Source organism: Odontomachus brunneus, unplaced genomic scaffold, assembly GCF_010583005.1.
Source record: "Odontomachus brunneus isolate Ranch 3 - 2012 unplaced genomic scaffold, Obru_v1 Obru_scaffold_088, whole genome shotgun sequence".
Lineage (NCBI taxonomy): Eukaryota > Metazoa > Arthropoda > Insecta > Hymenoptera > Formicidae > Odontomachus > Odontomachus brunneus.
Window position 1 is genome coordinate 614219 of NW_022639538.1, and position 21409 is coordinate 635627.

Genomic DNA, 21409 nt, shown 5'->3' on the forward strand with positions numbered 1-21409 from the left:
AGAGAGAGAGAGAGAGAGAGAGAGAGAGAGAGAGAGAGAGAGAGAGAGCTACATCTCGTGCGCGGAGGTGACTTATTTGTGCGAGACGCTTATTCCGCGTTGCGCTTTCCCAACGTGATTATTACGTCGCGGCGGGATTCCTTGATCCTTGAAAGAACGTGTTGCAGGGAGAGCCGCTCGGCGCCGGTTTCTTCAGCTTCCGTGTAGATCCGAGTTGCTTGTGCTCAGACTCACCGTTTCCACCGTTTATTGGCAAATTTTCTGATCACTGGAACACTAGAAATTCACTCATGACGCAGAATATTACCGCGAAATATTAAATAGCATTTATTTTCATTTTAATTAATATTTTGCATTTTTTAATTGATATTTTTTCTAATCTCAATAAAATTCTGAAAGAAGCACCTATGCTGCAGGAGAAAAATTCTGCACATTCCTTATCCATTTTTCTCTCACAATAAATGCACGAATCGGTGTTGATCGATTTTCTTTTTTCTTTCATTGAATTCGACTAAATTTCCTTGACTAAAATTTTTCTTTCGAATAAAATAATCGACATTCAATAATCGAAATTAATCAATCGTCACATAGGTAATCAAATCAAATCGAATGATAAAACTTATTATTAATCAGTGTGTAATAAATCTCGTCAAAATTTGACCTTATCGTTTAAGAATTGACCTTATCGTTTGGTGTAATTCGTGATTTGATACACACACACACACACACATACACAGAACGATTGACTAATCTTGATTTGCCGATTATTTTGGTCAAAGAAAAATTTTCATCGATTAATGCCCGACACGTGCGAAACATGGCTAATCTGTCCCCTGATTGCTCCTTGTCGATCGCCGCCATTGTCTCTTCAAATTTGATACGACCGCGAAGCGGTATTGGAACGTCGAAGCGAGCCCTAACGGAGCGGTATCCGTATCTATAATTGGTATTGGCGTCGTGGTAATCGCAATGGGACTTCTCTCTCCGTGGCCTTTCGCGGTCTCTCTTTCTCTCTCTTTCTCTCGTCCATGGCCGCGATTTGCAGGAAGCGGTCCGATCGCGAGGTATAGACGATTGCGCAAGTCAGCACCAGGAAGCTGTCGACGCCAGGGCCGCGATAGAGGCGGGGATAAATGTGTCTGTGCACGCACGGCCCTCGTTTTCCTCCGTGTGCTTTGGCCTTGTCACTAGTCGCCGGCTGGATTCCTCTCTGTATCCTGCTCCTTCTCCAGCTGGCGCGTCTTCCTTGTCGTCTTTCTTTCTGTAACGAGGGTGCGAGAAAGAGAGATGGAGAAGCGAAAAAGAGGAGAGAGAGAAGTATCTGGCGAGAAAGGAGTTGGTTGAAGCCTACTCCGAGTTCTCCAACGAAGCACGACCGTTTAAATCGGAGGGTTATGAGATTAACCATCCGTGGTGTGATTAAGATTCTAACCAGATATCGATCATCATCCGTAAAACTCGGATCGAACCGATTCGAGGATCGGGAAATCAGATAGCTGCAACTTGAAATCCGGGACCACCTAGAAGTTCAGTGTCGGAGGCGTGACTCGATTCCGAAGCGAACATTCTAGCATCTTCTTGTCGAGCTAGATGAAGTAGTCACACAGTTGATCTCTTTATCTCTCTCGATAAATTCGCATCTGAATTCTCGATAAATTTCGACAGATCTCTCTTTCATCGTAAACTTGCATCTCCAAATTTTGGAGATCGCGCACGAAAAGGGAAGAAATTGTTCAGAATCTCTTGTGTAACCGATAGAACTTGTTAACTGTTGCACTTCTCCTCGTTGTCTTCTTGTTTTACCTCCTCCAGCTTTTCTTCCTCGTCTTCGGTTCTTTCGTCACTGCTCTTTGTCTTGTTTCTATTTCGCTCCTGGCATTGTCCTAGCGGCGCGAGGAGTAATGTAACGGGGATTCTCTCGCGGACCGCGCCATTGTGTCGGGATTTATTGGACGCGGCCGCGACTATACAAAGGTTTGTCACCGCGAATTATGATTCGTGTCTCACGCGCGCGCGTCTCTCGCAAGCTCCTATCTACCCCGAGAAAGTCGCCGGCCAATTACTGCCTTTCTATCTCGCGGTTGCATTAGGTGGATACCACCGCCGGGGGCAAATTTATACGGGGGGACTGATGAAACTTACGCCTCGGAACGCCGACCGTCGAGTGATACCGCGCAATAATCTTCTTCGTAGACAGAACTCTCCTTCACAGAGCGAAGGGATAGCGAAAAGACCTGAGAACCAACGAAAACATTTACGTAATCCTTGGACGTTTTAAACGTAATATATATATATTTTTTTTTTTTTTCGTTTACATTTCTTATTTTTCATCGTTATCCTTACCGTTAGATGCCGTTTATATTCAATAATAATAAAGAATTACATTATTATATGATGTAAATTTAATGATTAATGATAATGAAATTAATATATGAATAATAGCACAATACTATAAATACTAAATACTAATGTAAAATGTAAAATTAGAAAAATTTTTTAACTTTTACCGTCTCGATTGTTTCACGTCGTGGTAATCATATGAGAGTAATCTGGGTTATATAATAAAAATTATGTCACTTGTACATAACATATATAACAGGCTTAATTCTGGAAAGAATTGAACGTAATGCACGCAACTCAGAGATACACAATGAATTATTTCACGCCTTCTTCTGCCCGCTAGCTGAACAGATGATACGTTCTCTTTAACAGCTGACTTTTTAGAGCACGAAGAAGTAACCTCCCGAGTGTCGAGGGGGGAATTTCCAGATCTGCCGGTTGCCCAGGCGTCGCGATCTCGATGATTTGTTCGCCGACGGAGCTACTTCGTCGACCTCTCCCCGTCGAGATTAGTATCGCCGGCGGTTTTTTCAGCTTGGGAAAATATTGCCGCCGCGATAAATAAGCGATTAAGCGATTCGCCCGCGTCTCTGACTCGCGGACGTTACGCCTCTCTCGCGCTAATTTATTTAGATTCTGCACGCTCGGCGCGAAACTAACCTCACGCCCGAACTAACGTCGTGCTTCCCACGACCGCGATTATCCGAGACTCTTTCGCAAATGATTCGCGCGCTCCGCTCCATTTTCGCCACTCCGCTCCGAAAGGCGGAACAGCACGCTGTGTTAATTGTGTTATTAGTGTTTTATAATCGCGCTCATTTAATCGCTCAAATAATTACGCCCCTGTGGGTATTAACGTAAAATTACATGGAGAAAATATCGTGATAAAAATTACATTCAAGTTATATTTCTTTTTACACAATGTTTTTGTAAAGCTGGACTGTACCGAAATTTTGCAACATAAATTATTATATATGTAGCAAATTTCACAATCTCCAGTCTTGGTACATGATAAATAATTAAAAAAAAAAAGAAATTATAATAATTTTGTAATAAAATGTCAAACGTACATAACATTTTTAATCGAACATATATGACCACAGTTCCGTATGGCCCGAGAATACAAAAATTTAGTTGTAATTCTTACTACAATATTTTCTACGTGTACAATGGTGACAAATTAATTATTTGATATACATTGTTTCTTGATAAACGTTCATATTCAATAATAATAAAGAATTACATTATTGTATGATGTAAATTTAATGATTAATGATAATGAGATCGATATGTATGAGTAATAAAATGCACAATACAAAAAATATAATAGGCTAATATCATAAATATAAAATTAGGAAAAATTTTTAACTTCCACCGTTTCGATTGTTTCACGTCGTAATAATCATATGAGGGTAATCTTAACAGTAATTAATTACAATCGCAAAATGCGGAAGGCGCGTCGAGCCGTTTCTTCTTCCTTTACGATCCTGATTTTGTAATAACTTCTCCAACAATAACCCTTTTTATTAACCTCTTTTTGTTCATCACTCGCTCGTGCGAACAATGCACGAAAAAACGTCTAATCGGAGAGAGAAGGAAGGGGATGTGTAATCGATTATTTCGGGAAACGCGCGCGGAGAAAACTCGGCGCGGCGGCGCGCGATACGTGTTCTCTCTTCCCGGGACGTGAATTTATTTCGTTTCTCGTTTATCACGACGGCGTTTGAAACGAGATTAACTTATATGGGACCGCGCGCGCGGTTCTACTTTTCTCGTTTTAGCCGCGGTAACCACCCGTGCGGCAAGGCGTGCGCGTAGCGTTTAACATTGTAGAGCACGTTATTTATAACGGCGCGGTGTCACGAAGTTTATGGCAGGGTGCAAATTACGACAGGGTCTCCCATGTGCCCTCCGTCCGCCCCCTCCCCACGCCACGTTTTTTTCTGCACCGATCGCCTTCGTTCTGGGCTCGTAAATCTGACGTATCGGGCGCAAATAAATTACGAAGTGACTGGAAGGTTAGTGCCACGTGGGTGGAAAGTCGCCTTGGCGAAATTCCATTTTGCGCGGGACGGAAAAGGGAGAAGGAGAAGGAGAAAGGAAGAGAAAGAGGGAAAGAGAGAGAGAGAGAAAGAGAGGCAGAGGAAGAGCGAAGGTGGCACGAGAAGGAGAGAGGAAGGAGCGAGGGAAGCAGGATCGCTCGAGGATTTCTTCCGTTTCTCGAACACACGGGGATATGGGACACTCGCTTTTCTCACGGTCGCGCGTTTCAGCCCGCGGTCTCGCGTTTCAGGGCTGCTCCATTTTCGCGAATAACGCGCGCGATTTGATTCGCGCTCGAGCGTACGGCCGGCGCGCGGCCTCGGGGCGGGATTTAACAATTGCGCTTCCACATCTCGGCTATTATTACCCGAGCGAAAATTGAATATCGTTACGCGGGAGATTTATCCGTGCCGAGGTATCGCGTTCGTAACTTGGACGAAAATTTCAGCCGCCCGTAATTATAACCGTCGGGACTTATCGACTCCGATGTTATCCGCGTCGCGGTCGCGATACACTCAAAGAAACGTGGACTTTCTTTTCTGCTCGAGTGAGAGCCTGGTGGAAATGTGCGCGCGGCTTGCTTCGTTGTCTATCAATGAATTTTTTCGTCGAGAAAAAAAATTCGTCTCTGCAACTAGACGAGGACTTGATAGAATTCTTTACGAAAGAACTTAGAGAAAGAACAGATAGAGAGATTTGGAACCAGATGAGAAACGCATATTTTGCATTTTTACTCTACGCTTGTTGGACACAAGTTAACATAACTGCTCGAAAGCGGCATTTCTGTGCACCAGGTGCAGTTCTAGGATGCAGTTCCCTCTTGTAATTTATTAAGTCGCGTTTCCTGCTTCGCGATGCCGCGAACGCCCATGGTTATTTTTCGCACTCGTGGTCATTTTTCACGCGTCGGCCTCTTGCCTTCCCTCTCCCGTCGGGATTCGCTCGCTTCACGGCACCGGCTCTCGCGCACCGCTATTTAACCCGGGAATGTTAAAATTGCGAAGCATACACCATCGACGGCCGCGGCGGTAGCGTGTGGATGTTTCGATTCTTCCGGCGGGCGTGGCCGGTCGCATGGTCGCGATCTGACGAATTACCGTGGCGCACGGTCGACGGAGCATGAAGGCAAAAATCAGGTGGGCTCCGTGTCGGCGAGACGTTCCATCATCGTTCTCGCCTCAGGTGACTTCGCGAGGTACGCCGGCGTGCGCGGCGCGCGAAAAGCGGTGACCCGCGACATGCCTCCACCACCTCCTGTGCTCCTCTCGCCGCCCCTTCTTCTTCTCGTCGCCGTCGCCGTCGTCGTCGTCGTCGTCCTCTCGCCCGAGATAAGCAGATTCGTATCGCTCTCTCTCGTTTACAACGCGCCTTGGAAACACGGCCGGCCGGTATCTGTCCCGCGCGCCTCGCGGTAACGCTCCTGTCCGCTTGTAAAACGTTGATCAACCAGTATATCGATAGGATCGCGCGTCGGCATGAGAACCGCTTCTTTCTTTCTTCCTTTCTTGCACGTTTTCTTTCCTTGGCGCGTGAGGAGCGCTATCGATCTTGCTCCTCTGTTGATCCTTAACGCCCTGAACGTCGGGACCATTTATTACTCGGGCGCGGCAGTGTAAACTGTCGCGTCTTTCGCGAAAAATGCACGCGCGAATGTGTATCGTGCGAGTTATCCGCGAAGATTGTGCAAACTGTCGCTCGCGGTAGAAACGTGAGCTGGCTCGCGGAGAGAGAGAGAGAGACAGAGAGAGAGAAAACCTTTAGTGCCTAAGAACTTCCCAAAAAAATCACGACAAATTTTTTGTACGATCCTAACATATTATATATTATAGCTTTTAATATTTTTTCTCTTTTATTCGAATTGGTCTCTCTCTTTCTCTCTCTCTACATCGGTTCATTTATTCGCCGACACCGCTTTGTGAAATCTTGTAAAACGGCGCTCGTGTTAATTAAATGGCAATTTTTTGTTGATGTCTCTGGTTCGCGGCTTTGAGCGAAGGATAACGACTTGTCTCCCCGATAACTCGTCGCTCGCCGAACTGTGCGCGCTTTTCTCGGGGAAAATACGCCGTTATTCCAGCGCGCTGGATATCGTCTCTGAAATCGCCACTTTCATCAAGGTCGACTGTCTCTTTTTCCTTCTCTTTTACTCGGTACGCAAGCGCGGATAACGATAACGAAAACGGGTCGTGCGCGCGGAAGCGAACGGTGTCGATCGGATCGATCGTTTTTACCTGCGCGGCTTATCGTCGTCGCGTGAACACACCAGATCTCTGATTTCTCCGTTCCAATCCGCGTGGAACCTTTCTCTCTGCAAGAGAGAGAGAGAGAGAGAGAGAGAGAGAAAGGGAGAGAAAAAAGAGAAAGACATAGGATGAAATTAAACGTAGGAAATCAATATAAAAATCGTTGAATAAAAGTGATCGTGCTGCGCGCGAGAAAAGGATTAACAAATGGGGCTAGGATGTAAGCAGTTGTGAGACTCATATTGACACTTGTTACTTGAAACTTACTTGAATGCTTCGATTTAAATTTAAAGTTATTTTATCTAGTAAAATAGCACCGAGTTTTTCATTGGCACCTCCCTTAGTCATTGACACTCAAAAGAAACCTGCCTTTTTGTGTAACCAGTAACGTTTGTCGTTCACAGTTTTAGTGATGAAATTTTCTCTTACTGAACTGCGAAGAACAGATACTTCTGCCCAGATAAATAAGCATACGTCCATTTGGGCAATAAGTTTTTCGATCAATTTATAAAGATTGCGTTGTTTGCGAATAAGTCATATTTATCATCACACAGAGTCACGAAATGGAAACACGGAAGAAATTCTTCGCGTATATGGATGCAAATTCAATCATCAATTCAGTATAGTACATTTGTCTCACTAATGTCATTAAAAACAAATGGTAGGTTTTCGATTGTCTCACGTCGTAGTCATCGTAAAAGTCTATCCGTATCGTAAATGGTCACAGAAAAGAAAAACTAGGATTTCCTCGAATATCAATGACCAAGATGTCAGTAATTGACTGTTCCACCTAATTTTTTAGTTACTTTTTATTTGCGACAAATAAAACGCCACTAAGTGTCCTCCTGCGATAAGGACGAGAGAGGAATATCTTGGTCCGCGCTCTTAGGGCGCATTCACATCTTGGCAGAAAAGTAGAAAGCAGAAAGGCAGAGGCCAATCACAGAACTCGTGCTGGTGGTCAGATGGTAGTCGATTAGTTACTGCTTTTCTACCGGCGTGGGTTCGGCTTTCCATTGTCTGCTTTTCTGCCGAGGTGTGAATTCTCCCTTAGGCCGAGCGAATTTCACACATACGACGTTCGCGAGCTCGGTCTCGCGTATTCGGGCCACGCCAATTAGCCGGACATCGCGCATTGAACAAACGATCGTTCTTCGTCGCGTTATCCATCGACGCGGTCGCGCGCACGCCGGTTGGACTTTCACTCCGACTACCGTAATCGACGTTACGTACTTTCCCCCGAACGCACCTGTCTAAGGTACCGGCGATAATTAAATGAGCCGCGCACACCCGTCATATCGCGTTCGGGCGTTGTTGGCTCGTTTTAATTGACGGCGCGGCCGAATTACGCGGCGGTCATATCCACGTGTAACGAGAACCCGCGGTGGTTCGCTCGCGGCGAGTTCGCGACGCTGATCACATCGCCGAGCGGAGATAAACGCCGTAATGAAGCTAATAATAATCGCAGGCCCGGCTAGAAGTCGCTTGACAATATAATCGCGCGTGTGTCCAGTAACTATTTCGGAATCACGAGACAAGTCCATGTGACAGAATACCACGCGGCTTGTGTAACAGGAATGGTAATGATAATTGTTATTGGTAGAAAATACAGAGAGAGAGAGATGTGTAGGCGCGTTGAGCGACGGCTGGATCGGATAATTGAGGCGGACGCCCATTTGATCGCGGTCACTTTCGAAACGTCTTGCGTTGCCCGTGACACGCGTCGGTGTGCTTCTCGTTTCGCGTCGACGACGTGGCCGCGCGCCGAGTATTCGTTTAGCGGAGAAGTATTAGTCACGCTATTGCGAGCATGACTTTTCATCCTATCGTCGTGCTATTACCGACTTGCTTCTTTTCGAGCGGCCACCAGATTAGACGGCGTTGCGCGGAGTGCTCCACAATCCTACACCGTGACTGCATCGTAAGCCCGTGTCAAGCGTCGATCGTGAGACGTGCCAGCCGGAGACTCCTTGTAGAATGATCGTTAGGAATGCCGAGCGGAAGGAACGAGTGGAGGCACATCTCCGTGCGCTGCTTTATTCCGATATCCGCAAGGCCTCCTCGAAAATGGAGAAATCGTTTCGCTCGATTAATCCGTTTCGACGTTTGACTAACGCGGGCGCTCAGTTAAATCGCGGGGAGTGACAGTCGATTTCACAGCGTTACACATAAAAAAACCAGAAGTCAGAACCTGGGCGCCAATTATTTCACGAAGCTGTCACGAAGCACAATTCCAAATCAACACACATATACATACGCGCGATTTTTACACGAAGCTAATGGCCTCTGTGACAAAACGCTTCATCACGTTATACCCACAAGAATACGAGAATATATATGAAAAAAGAATCAAATCTTTCTTTTTGATGCTAATTATTTCATAGAGCTCTTATCATCCCAAATTAACCCACACACGATTTTCACACGAAGTCAATGGCCTTTATAATCGCGACGAAACACTTCATCATATTACACCTACGCGAGTTGAAGAGTACCAGAATATATTATGTAAAAAATCAAGTCTCTTTCTCCTTGACGCTAATTATCTTATAAAACTCTTATAGTCCCAAATTAACACACACGCAATTTTCCCACAAGTCAATCACTTCTACACAGAGAGAAAAAAATGTCTAAGCGACGAGAAAAGGATATTTATTCGCAATGGGTACTAATGATACATATTTATTTCTACTAAAATAAAATATTTTTTAAATAAAAATATACATTTTTCTTGAAACTTTTCCCAAAAGTAATTGTTTTTATTCTATTTAAATAGAAGAAAGAAAGAAATTTAGATTTGATATACGAATATGTTGTTATAGTACCGAATAAATATTTTTTATTTCTCAAATATTTTGCTCTCAGAATACATCGTGACAAAACGCTTCTTTGTCTCATACACTGAGGGAAAAAAAATCAACAAATCTTTCTTAAAAATCAACAAATATTTCTTTGATGGGTGCCATTAACATATTTTTACTTAAACCTAAATTCTGTTTATTTAAATCAAATGTTGTTTACCTGACTTAAGTAAACAATATTTGGTTTAAATAAAGAGAATTTAGATTTATAAGTAAATATATTAATGGCATCCATCAAAGAAATACTTGTTAATTTTAAGGTAATTTTTCCCTCAGTGTACCTGCGCAAGTTGAACAACACGAGAACAAAGCCGTTGCATATTGAACAAAATTATATTTTGCCTTTATTTATGTTACAAAGTTACTACACTGTTTTAAGAAAGAAACGCGACTCTTGTGCGGGACCTCCGTGAACGCGATACTTCTTCCGCGTCGCATCCGCGTGTAACTTGAAGGAGAGACGGGCACGTCGAGGACGGTGTACGGTGTCGAATGCGGTACCAAGGCGTACCGCGAATCCTTACGAAGGACCCGCAGTATTTCATTCTGAGCCGCGGTATCCAGAGCGCGCGAGGGGACGGAAGGGGTAGGATCGGCCGAATCGCGGATTCCGTCGATGGTGGATCGCGCGCGGAATAGCGTCGGGTCACGTTACCGTTGTGGTCGGGGATCGGTCGATCCCTTCGGCAACCTCGGCGACGGTCTCCGCGTGGTAGCACGCCACGCTAACAGCCACGCCAATAGGATCGTGAGGCGAAACACGAACGGAGACCTGACGGCGACGACGACGAAGATACAGCCGCGATCGCTGACCAGGAAGCTCGTAAGGGGAAGTCGGGACATTCGGTACCGAGTTACTTCGTCACGAACAGCTCGCAGCGCTCCGTCGCGTTCGACGCGATGGCGGAACGATCGGTCGCGTGATCGGCGATCCTCAATAGCGCCGGCGACCACGGCATCTCGACGAGTTACGCGCTTTCATGCCATTTCCGCGAAGAGGACTCCGAGTCCCGAGTGGAAGTCGCGAAATGTCGCTCGGGGAGTGTCGGGCAATGCCGACCATTAATCGCGCATTGAGAGCTTAGTCTCGACTAAAATAAATCAATCATACGTCAAAAGTTATCAAAATTAATCAATCGTTACTTATGTAATTGCGAATAATTTTGTCGATTGGTGAAATTAACTGTCAGTCAAACTCTGTGATTTGCGATTGATTATATATTATGTAAATAATCTTATCAATCGATTCGATTATTCGTGATTACGCGTGTAGTTTGGCTAACTAACAGTTCAATCAATTCATGCCCGACACCGCAAATCGGCGAGGCAAAGCGCGATCGAAATTCGCATTTAAATTTCACTTGCGCTGTTCGTAGAAAAATTCACAAGAGAGAGACGGAAATTTTATTAACTAAAATTTTTACGTACGAAATTAATGAGAAGAGGGATTAAAACGTAATTTTTTTGATTGTGTAACTGAAGAATATTTTGTCCGCTGATAAGTGATTATTATTATTTGATTATCATACGTGTAGGTGTGTGTGTGAGAAAGAGAAATAATAAAATTGGCCGTAGCTGCTCCGAAATCTTGCGCGCGTATTTAGGAAAACGCCACGCGATCGTGATGCTGAACTTTGGTTATCCTCGATGACTGCTCCGAATGATCGGAACTGGTCGAACCAGAAAGGCCTCGAGTCCGTAGGCGGTATTAACGGCCGCCCGTTTAAACCAGGAAGATGCGGTAGGTCAGGGATTATGCGGGTTCCTCGATGTACGAAATTACGACGTGCGCTCTCTAGAGAACGCTCCGCCATTAACGAGCTGCTCAGAAGTCTCTTCGTGTCCTTCAATGATTACATAAAGCAGGACATTCGCTTGTCCTAACGTCTCAAACTATGCCATGGCGCAATTCGATAATCAATCAGTATGAATCAGTTAAATTAACTGTAATTTACAAAAGGGAACAATATCGGTTGACTAGTGACACTGATACTCGTGCAAATACAATTTGATCGGCAAAAAACACGGTGTTGTTAAACGCGACGTCGCATTCAAGAGTTCGAATATTTCCAGAGCCGACAAAACATTTCGCGTAAAGTAAATATCCCAATAACTGAACTTTGTCTCAATGATTGAAACATTAAAAATATATTTGTATTTAATATTTCTAAAAAAATTTTCAAAATTTTGCTAAAATATATTTATTTGTGCCAATTTGTAATATTATTTAATGACCATTCAATTACAAAGTCTGTATTGTTTAATAATTAGGACGTGGTTCATTTTTCAGTTCAATTACTGGCACAACTGGCGTTATCTAATATATCTCATTAAAATTATAATTGATATTTATTGATTATTTTATTTCTCATTATTTCTCGATTGTTGACAAAAATCAAGATTTTATATAAACATTTTCTTTGTAACTTCACTAATTACTTATTAATACAAACGCAGAACTGATCATGCTTTCTTATTAATTTAGTTATTGGGATATTTGAGACACCGTATGTGATATAACGTTGAGAAAAAAATGCGCGACGCCTGAGAGTATCAAAACAATCGGCAAAGGAATGTAAACTTCTCTGCTCCCATCAGACGTCAACAGTCGTCTTTCTTCATTGATCGCCGGGCGGATCACACAGTCAAAACATCGCGGACCTTGGCGGTTAAACACACCTTTGTACGTCGCGTCGTAAATTTTTCGATTGCTCATTGTGTCTCGAGCCGACGAGCGACGCGTACGTACCACTACTGGCTACGGGCTGTATCTCGTCGGCATCGCGCTATTTAACACGTGTACTTTTTATCGAATCGAATCTCGCGGGTGTGAGTGCTACAGTGCCATAATCAGTCGGAAATTGGGAACGCGGCCAGCGTATTTCCAAGGTGTGTTCAAATCGTTTATTATTCAGTAGATTTCCGTTTTTATAAGTGACATTCGACCCCGAATCAAAAATGACTTACCATTTGTTGATTCATTCTCATATATGCGTACATTAAACGACGAAGAGATTACACATAGAGGCAACAGTAGGAGAGGCGAAGGAGGGAGGGAGAGAGAGAGAGAGAGAGAGAGTGAGAGAGAGGAGTCCCATGCTTCCTCTCCCTCGTACCGTCTCAATCCTCTCGCGCGCGCACATTGTGTCGTCCGGCTTGCCGCCGCTTCTTCTCTTCCTCTCTTTCTCCGCGAGAAAGATCTTCCCACGCACGTGCCGGAGTCCACATACCGGCTCCACGTACGGGCCCCTAGTGAATAATTACCAGATGAAGATACCGCCGCCGCGGTGTGTGTAGGTTGAAATCTCTCTCCCTCTCTCTTTCTCTCTCGCTCCTCCTCACCGGTCGTTCCTCGCCCGAGGATTTTGCAACGGTATCCATGTGCCTATTCCGCGGGGGACGACGACGACGACGACGTGTCCCTTCGCGGATAAGAACGGCGAATGCGATTCGACGTGAGCGCGTCGGTTCCGGGGATCTCGGTGCGATCGCGTTGGTGTCGTTCCAATGGTACGTAACGGTTTTCCACGCCGAGCTTTATTTAGCGCGGCAGGCGGGACGGCGACGAGGACGATGGATGTCGCGTGAAAGAGGCGCTTATGCGCGAGGTTCTTCTGCTTGATCTTCTTGATTAATATCCGTAGAGCGCGCGCCTTTAATAATGCCCTGGCATAATTTCTTGCGTTTATACGCGCACGTAAGCGTGTGCAGATGTAGGTGTGTATGTGTGTGTTTTAAGCGGTTTCATGGAAGCGTCGGATATTACACGCTCGTATATTTCGCTGCTGCCGCCGCAAAGTCCGATTGAAATGGCGTTTCGCGTTTTCTGTGTCAACGCGTTTGCCCGCGGCGCGTCGCGCCCACCACCGGCGTACAAGGAGGTCATCAAGTGATACGGCGCGGTCGCATACTGCGTGCGCGCGAACTTTACACGTTACGCGCCGCAATTTGCATACAATCGCGCCGCGCGTAAAGCTCACTCGCTCGCGCGAAGCGGCCGTTCGTTCGCTCTATAAACGTCCACGCGATGCTCTATCGCGAATCTGCGCGCTCGTCAAATTCGCGCGTGTCTCCCGCCGAGGAGCGTAAATCTCGACGCGTGTAACGCGCGGTGAAAGCGCCGCTTTTATGAACTCCTCCGGTGCGGATTTACCGCGAGGACAATGTGTGTGAGGGCGCGAGGCACGGCACGACGATGACGATGATGCCGGCGCGAGACTCGTTGAGAATAACGATTTCTGTGCGAAAGTGAAGGCTCTCTACGATCGAATTTATTGAGTTAAAGAACTGAAAGACACTTCTTTGAAGATATATTCCCTCTATTGAAAATGTGTTTGTTGCTTTAATATTATCTTTTCTTTTTCATATAAATTTTCTAAAATTTCGTTACTTTTCTAGTAGAGTGTAGGAATAAATTGTCAATATATTAAAATACAAGGTACATTTTTTAATAGCACATTTTATTTCCTCATACAAATAGTACATATGAAAGGATAATAAATTACAGAATGTATATGTTACAAAACCTTATAATAGTTTGTTGCTGTCGCTAATAGATCGGTTTCGTATTTAAATATATGCCTACTGGAGACTATACTTTTAGTATTCATATGTTACGATATTCAGCTAACAGATCCTTTTGCTGCCGCAATTAATTCTTATTTCATGTATTTTTTTTTGTCCTCTGTTCACACTTATATGTATTTATTCGTGTCATTTTTCTCAACATTTTTTTATTTTTCTTGTAAATATTTCTTTTTATGTATGTTTTAATTTTTTTCTGTATACATTTCTTTATATTCGTCTAAACATTTTCTCTTGTGAATATTTGCGTTCTTAGATGGCACACCTTAGAATGTTAAACGCTCTTATTTATCTATCTTTTAATGAATCATAACGACTTATTTTTAAGTCTACATTCTTTCTCTCTTTTTCTCTCTCAAGGAGATTAGAAATAGAAATTCTATGACACAGCTCTCACGGGCTTTCAACTTGGGCAGCAAAGATTCCATCGTAACGGAAATCCGAACGATGAATTTCGCCGATAAGCGAGATAAGCCGGCCGAGCTCGTAGGTCGAGCGCGAAAGTGCTCGACGCGAGTTACCTTAGAAAAGCAATGCGAAAAGCAGCACGCGTGAAGTTTTTGCATCGCCAGGCTCGGTGAACGAGAGAGAAATCGTGACGATTCGCCGTCGGCTGCTGCCGCTGCCATCGTCATCGTCGTCGTCGTCGCTACTCGCGCTTCTTTCCTTTCGTGCTTCTCCTGTCGACTTTGTTTCTAATTAACGGCTGCCGCGTGCTAATTGTCCAGCTGACGGAGGCCTTTGGAGATTCCTTAAGACGAATCGAACAGGCTCAGGCCTTGAGTTTCGCGCAAGATTGTTCTCCGTCGGAGTAAGAATACTGTTTCTACGAAAATTGCGAAGCCGCACCGTGGAAAGTTCTCGCCGTGTTTTTCCCAGCGCGCGCACGTTGGCCGTAATCCTATCCCTTGTGAAATAATTGCAGGGATCGCGATAATTGTCAGCGATAGAGTGCAGCCTTGTTACTTTATTGTAATAGTAAGACTAAAGAATTCGAAGTCGGAGAGGCAGAGAGAGATCTGGAGGGAGCAAACAATCGTGAATTTTTTCACGCCCAGTTATCAGTAAAAATGAGATTTTGGATTGTTAATTAGAGATTTTCATTGATAAAGTCTGCCTAAATTGCTTTTCTTCTTGTCTTACTTACTTTTCATTAATGTAGCATTTCAATGTCGAACGTCTTCACTGAGCATCGGCGTGATTTCTGTGTTTCAGAGATGGCAACGGAGGTGGTTCGTGCTTTACGACGACGGGGAGCTGACGTACTCCGTAGACGAACATGTGAGTAAGCTTTTATAATTCGTAATGTGACGCTTAAAGCGATGGATCCGCGACGGATCGAATCCCTTGAACAGCCCGCCTCTCGGCCGCGTGCAAAAAAGCCGCTTTGCCGTCGACAAATCCATTTATCGTATTGATACGGATTCCCGCTTTCTCTCTTTGTTGTTACCGCTGACAGAATGGCAGAAATTTACGACGGAGGTACATTATATTTTTGCAAACTGCAGATCTTTTCGTCGCCTTGCTCCCTGAAATCTCATCTCCTCCTTTTCACCAAGTTGATTTCTAAATTAATTCAAACTATTTGACACCGAAAATTATACGTCTACAAGCAATTAAAAAATAAATTAGTTTAGAATTAGTTTAAATTTAGTTTTAGAAATTTGACGGTCAGGAGAATGAAATTATGAGATTTTGATGATATTCGCGTCGCTATTATATTGAGAAAAATATACTTGAGAATTTATTTGTGTGTGGGATAAAAGTTTATTTTTCACAAAAATAAACTTCATTTCGCAAGAAATAAACCATATTCCATAAATAAATTTTCAACTAATTTTTCGTAGTGTAATTCGCGAGGGTGTGTGATACTAATTAATCACGTGATACATTACACGTGACGTATTATGTGATTATTTAGTATCAGCACAGCTTTACACGCTCGTGCTATGTTTAGCTTCTTACTGGTTCGAATTAGCTTGTATTTATAAAAAATTTACGTTTTTTAATCGAAAATGAGATTAAGTCATTGACAAAAATTTCTAGATTTATGCCTGATTTCGAAGAAAAAAAAAGAGAAAGAAAAAGACTAAAATTTTGATTCTCTAAATTGGCTTTCATTAAAAAAAAAGATCAAAATTGGTTCAAATTTTGAAGCTGTAGCCTTTCTTGACACATGAAACTTCACTTGATCCCACTGTGCGGCGTGCCGGCCTTGGCAATAATTTGAAAATCCGCGAGAGAGTCGCGCGGCGAAGGTTCGAGTATCGCGGACTGTCAAGGCTCGAACGAGCGTTACGCCACCAGGCAGTGAATCAAGATCCGCCTGGCGCGGGACCGGTGGTTCCTGGCTTTCTTCACGGAGGAGAAGGAGGCGGAGGAGGCCGCGTGTATCCAGGAGGTCGAAGTCGCGATTGTACCCGTGCTGGGCCCGACGCGCGCACGCATCATCAGCCGCGATGCCGTTTACCGCGGATACATCGAGCAACGTCAGCGGCGGCACACGCTCAGAATGTTGCTATAAATGACGATCCTCCCCTTACCCTGGCGCCCCCTCACGCCCCCTCGTGCCCTCCCTGAGGCCGCGACTCGCCGGTGGTACATCTTGAATTTCCGCTTCCTGGTGTCGATGCGGACGCGGAAACTCTTTCAGCCCGTCAGAATTGATTTACGCACGGACGGACGGCCAGAATAGAATTCATTACTGTCCCTCAGGTGTACGTCGTCGTGCGCGCTTCGACGGGACGAGCAGCAGCAACGGCGGCGCCGCGAAGCGAAGCGAAACGTCGCGTCGCAGCACGTGGCGGGCACTCCGGCTCGATAGCGAGCTCAGACAGACGCGAATGATCCTTCTCTCGGTCGTGAGTTGCTCGATCCTTTTCTGCCCGGTAATCGCGCAGACACGCAGTCGCATTGAATGTCGCGAGTTCCCGATCGATCTCCTTGTCGCGACAAAATTGGGACCATTTTCGTGTATGCAGCGGTGATGCGCAGGTACATTGCTGTCCCGCTGAAAGACGTACTGAAACGCGATTGATTACGTTGAAACAATTGAAATTGCGGTAATCGCACGTGGAAGGTTGCGTCCTGACATTTTCGCGATCAATCTCCCCTCGGAATTTCGATTATTTTTATTACGGGACAATTGCGTGTTGTAACAATGCAATTATATCGTTGTCGAGATGGAATTAGTTGAGATGTAATTGGTGAAATTGAAATGATTGGAGTTTCGCGATCGCGGGCCGCCCTTCGGCGAAATTTTCGTCATATTTGTTATGGAAAGATAGTGCTTTGCAACAGTGGTGTTTTTTGATACAATTATATATTATCGTCGCGGTAGGAAGCAGTTGGAACGTGACTGACGTAATCGAAGAGATTGAAATTTCGCTCGGCTCTGTTAATTTGTCCGCTCGCCCCCTCCCCCCTTCCTCCCGGAATCTCTCTCACGCCGGATGATCTGCAGGCGAGAAAGAAAGCGCGATGAGTTATGGCGACCGCGCGTGCTTCAAAGTTAACTGATTTCGCGCTTGGATCGGCCGAGACGACCGTGCGCGGTGTCTTCGGAAACGGTTTCCACTTTTGATTAATGTGTAAACTTATCTCTCGTTCTCCCGAGACACGGTCACGGCGTGGCGCGTAAAATAGAAGAAAAAAAGAAAAATGAGAGAGAGAGAGAGAGAGAGAGAGAGAGAGAGAGAGAGGAGAAAAACCGAGGGAGGGGTTATATATCGGGTCTGCGCGCATAAATTGAACGGAATTGCCGTTAGCCTTGAGGTGTCCTTTACCCTTTATTTAAATCACTCTGTGAAAGAGCGATTGTGGAGATGGCACACACGGCGCAACTGAGGTCTTTGTAGGCGCTCATCCACTTCTCTCTCTTCCTCTCTCTCTCTCTCTCTCTCTTTCTCCTCTCTCTCTTTCTCTCCGACACACGGCGTGTCCGGCCATCCTCGAACCTAGATTAATGATCCGGTCTGGAGGCTTAAGAGGGCCATTCGTTTCGAGAATAATCTCGGCCGAAAAATGCGAAAAGATAATAACCGGTATACGGTGGACGCCCGGTCTACCCCCGTTGTGACTACGGAGAACAGAAGTCGTCCTGGTCGTCCTTGGCTCGCGGGGAATGAGAAATTGGGCTAACGGGTCGAAATAAGTCAGTCGAAAGCAGCCCCGCGAGACACACGGCGTGTCTCCGTCTCGAGACGCCGCGAATCATAATCTCGCTGATGCCGCTCTCGTTATACGCGGCCGTGATCATGGCCGCGCACCTCCTCCTCCTCCTCCTCCTCCTCCTCCTTCATCGTCTTTCTCACCGGAGCGGATCTACGTAGCTCCGCGCGGATATCCGTTCGTGGAAGAGTTACCTCGGCCGCGAGCCCGACGCCCGTAAATTAGGTTCCCGGAACTTCGGAAGGAAGGAACAGCCGGAATGCTCCAACGAACGAGCACCGGCCTGGAGGAGAAGAAAGAGGTGGAGGAAGAGGAGGAGGTGGTGGAGAATCGCTTGTTGCGCGGATTGCCCGAGCTCCTTGCCGCTTCGAGTATCGCGCTCGTTTCGAGTGCAACTAGGACTGGAGCTATCTCAGGGTCGCGATAAGCGACGGTCGCTCGTTCCTCCGAGAGATACATACATCAATAACCGACTCGCGCATTCTTGTCCTTCGTTGTTTTTGTCGTTGCTATTGGCTAGCTGCTCGCGCTTTCCCAATGCGCATTTCGTCATTTTCGAAATAGGAGATACAAAGATTGCTTGTTGTCTTTAATCAATTTAAAATTAGCTATACTTCGCCCGCAGTCGAATTCAAACTAGTGCTGCTAACGTCTACTCGGGTGTCCTGGTTGTGTCCTTGTCTGTCTTGTGTTAGCCGATTAATTCCAACTGTGTTACTTGATTATTGAGTTTTCTAATAGAATAAGTAGATATTTCTTTCTCCAAATAATAAAGAAAAAAAAATCAGCTGTACTTGATTCATCCTTTGATTGGGTTCGAATTAGTGGTGTCTATCTAGACTATTCAGGTCTCTAGCTAGGCTAACACTCTCTCGGGTAACACTCGGGTATCCGGGTGCGCGATTAATTTCGAATATTTCCTACTTATCGGTTTTTCTAACGAAATAAATACATCTTTTCTTCTGGAGATACGACGAAAAGGAATGAGTTACGCGCCGCGCGATCCGATTGGACTCGGACGACGCTTTTTGACGACGCTTTCCCGCCGGCGCGGCGTCCTTGTCGCGATTGAGAGATCGGGCTAACGTTCCGTGAATAATCGCGGCGTGGCGACTCCGCCGTTGCATTTAGCACCGATACATCATCATCCCGACTATCGGCCGAAATTATGGCCGCCATTAATTTGCCCTCACGACTTTGTATCGCGCGTTGTTCTCTCTCGGCTCCGCCGGCCGCGCAGGGGTAGATCCGTTCGCGGCGGAGCTTGCGAACGGACGGCACGAACGAAGGAACGAATAGCGTGGCCGCGAACGAGCCGCTGATGGTCTTTTTCTGCCGATCTGTAATTTGTTCTGTCATGAATCGTCGGCGGGGCCCGCGGTCGTGGGAGATCCCGCGGAAGACCGATTGCTTTCGAAACAAAGCCCGCTCTTACCTGTCTTCGGCCAACGCCGGGGAACTGGGCGCGCGAGTAGTAACAGGCATTACGCCTCCACCGAGCGCTTGCGCCTCGCCCGCGCGCGGAATTGAATCCGAGGTAACTAACCGCCGTGTCTTGGTCGCGAGGTTAAAAATAATGGATGCCGGTCTTGCCCCTACGGCGGTGCCCGCGTAATTGCCTGCGGGATAAGACTCTCTTCCTCCTCCTCCTCCTCGTCGTCGTCGTCGTCATCGTTATCGTCGTCATCGTCGTCGTCGTCGGCGACGGCGACTGCGCGAATATCGGTGGGATCACGTAAATGAAGGAGTCGGCTGTTTCTACCTAAAGTCCGAGCCTATCCCGATGGATAGCGAGACGCGGATCTCCGTCGCCGCGTCATTGCGAGCCCTTTTATTATCCCGTGTTCCCGCGGCAGACCGCCTCGATTCGCGCTCATCAATACTTTGTTATAAAGGTGAGATTACATTTTTTGAATGTAAAATATCACTCTCATAAAGAATGCAAACCTTACAAACCGCGAATCACAAAGTTGCTGACAAATTTACACGTACCCGTCTATTTGGGTATCGCACTAAATGTCCGAAGTCGATGATTGCGGATTGCAGTTCGGAACTCGACTAATCGGATAGACGAACCGGGATTATAATTAATTAATCTGCCGAATTTTAATCTCCAATTCGCAGTCGTCGTAAACTCCAGTGTCGGACGTGTTCTCTACACATTGCGTGAAACAATTAAAAAATCGCACCTGGACTGACTGACGGAATGAATGAATAAATGAATGAACGTGCGAGAGTGCAGTTTCATGATAATTGGTTCATCGCACGGCATCTCTCTCTCTCTCTCTCTCTCTCTCTCTCTCTCTCTCTGTCTGCGGCAGAGCGGAGTGCGCGACGCGCCGCCGTAATGAAGAGCAGCGCGGCGGCGCGTTTTCGAGCTCCCGCTTTCGCGAAGCGCGAAATTAAAAACTGATCGTATCTCGGCGCGGCCAGTTCGCCTGCACGCACGCGGGCGGGCATGCGTGCATGCGTGACTTTTCGAACGAGCCGTTTATCCCGCGAAATCGCCCCGGTAACGAGTAGCATTCTCGAGATGCTCCGCTCGCTTGCTCGCTCGCTCATTCACTCGCTCGTTCCCTCGCGACTCGCGCTCTTGTTTCGCCGGCCGTGTGGCTAATTCGTTTAATTACACCGGCGTAAATCAGCCGCTCTCGGTCTCGTAATCGGCCGCAGCCATCGGATTCTCTCGAATTATTCGCGAAGGAGCCCGCCGCCGATTCACCTTCTCTCCCCGGCGATACGAAAGTGAAATGGACTTTCGCGAGCTACGCGAGCCAAGACGGAAGGGAACGCGCTCAGGGAATGGGGCAGGGAGAGGAGGATAATTAATGGCGTATCAGAATCAGGATCGAAAGATCCAATTTTCTGATCGCCTCGGCGATGCGAGTCCTTGAGGTCGGCCGAGACCGAGCGCGGCCGAGAAATAATTGAAACGATTTATTCCGCGATTCGCACAAACTCGTACCGATCCGCGAGATCGCTTTTCCTCATCTCTCTCCTCCCCCCTTCCCCGCCTTCGCTCCGTTCATTCGCGCGCGCGATGAATTTGCATAATCGCGCTTTTCGACGGTGAACGAGCCAACGATCAGCCGTCTCGTCATTCTCCTCGTCGTCGTCGTCGTCAGGTGGAGAGCCCAGGTCGCCGCGTCCACCCCGTGGAAGAAACCG

At 46.1% G+C, this 21409-nt stretch overlaps 1 protein-coding gene across 9 annotated transcripts in view; it reads left to right on the forward strand.

Moving 5' to 3' along the window:
• Positions 1 to 21409, forward strand: part of LOC116848044 (protein outspread) — a 255072-nt gene that overhangs the window by 124238 nt on the left and 109425 nt on the right. For all 9 annotated transcript variants that reach the window (XR_004378891.1, XR_004378892.1, XM_032823772.1 and 6 more), the window contains one exon: positions 15287 to 15352. Coding sequence is in view for 7 of the 9 variants with exons in the window: in XM_032823772.1 (XP_032679663.1) it covers positions 15287 to 15352 (66 nt within the window). In the remaining 2 variants the exon portion in view is untranslated. The remainder of the gene's footprint in view (positions 1 to 15286; positions 15353 to 21409) is intronic.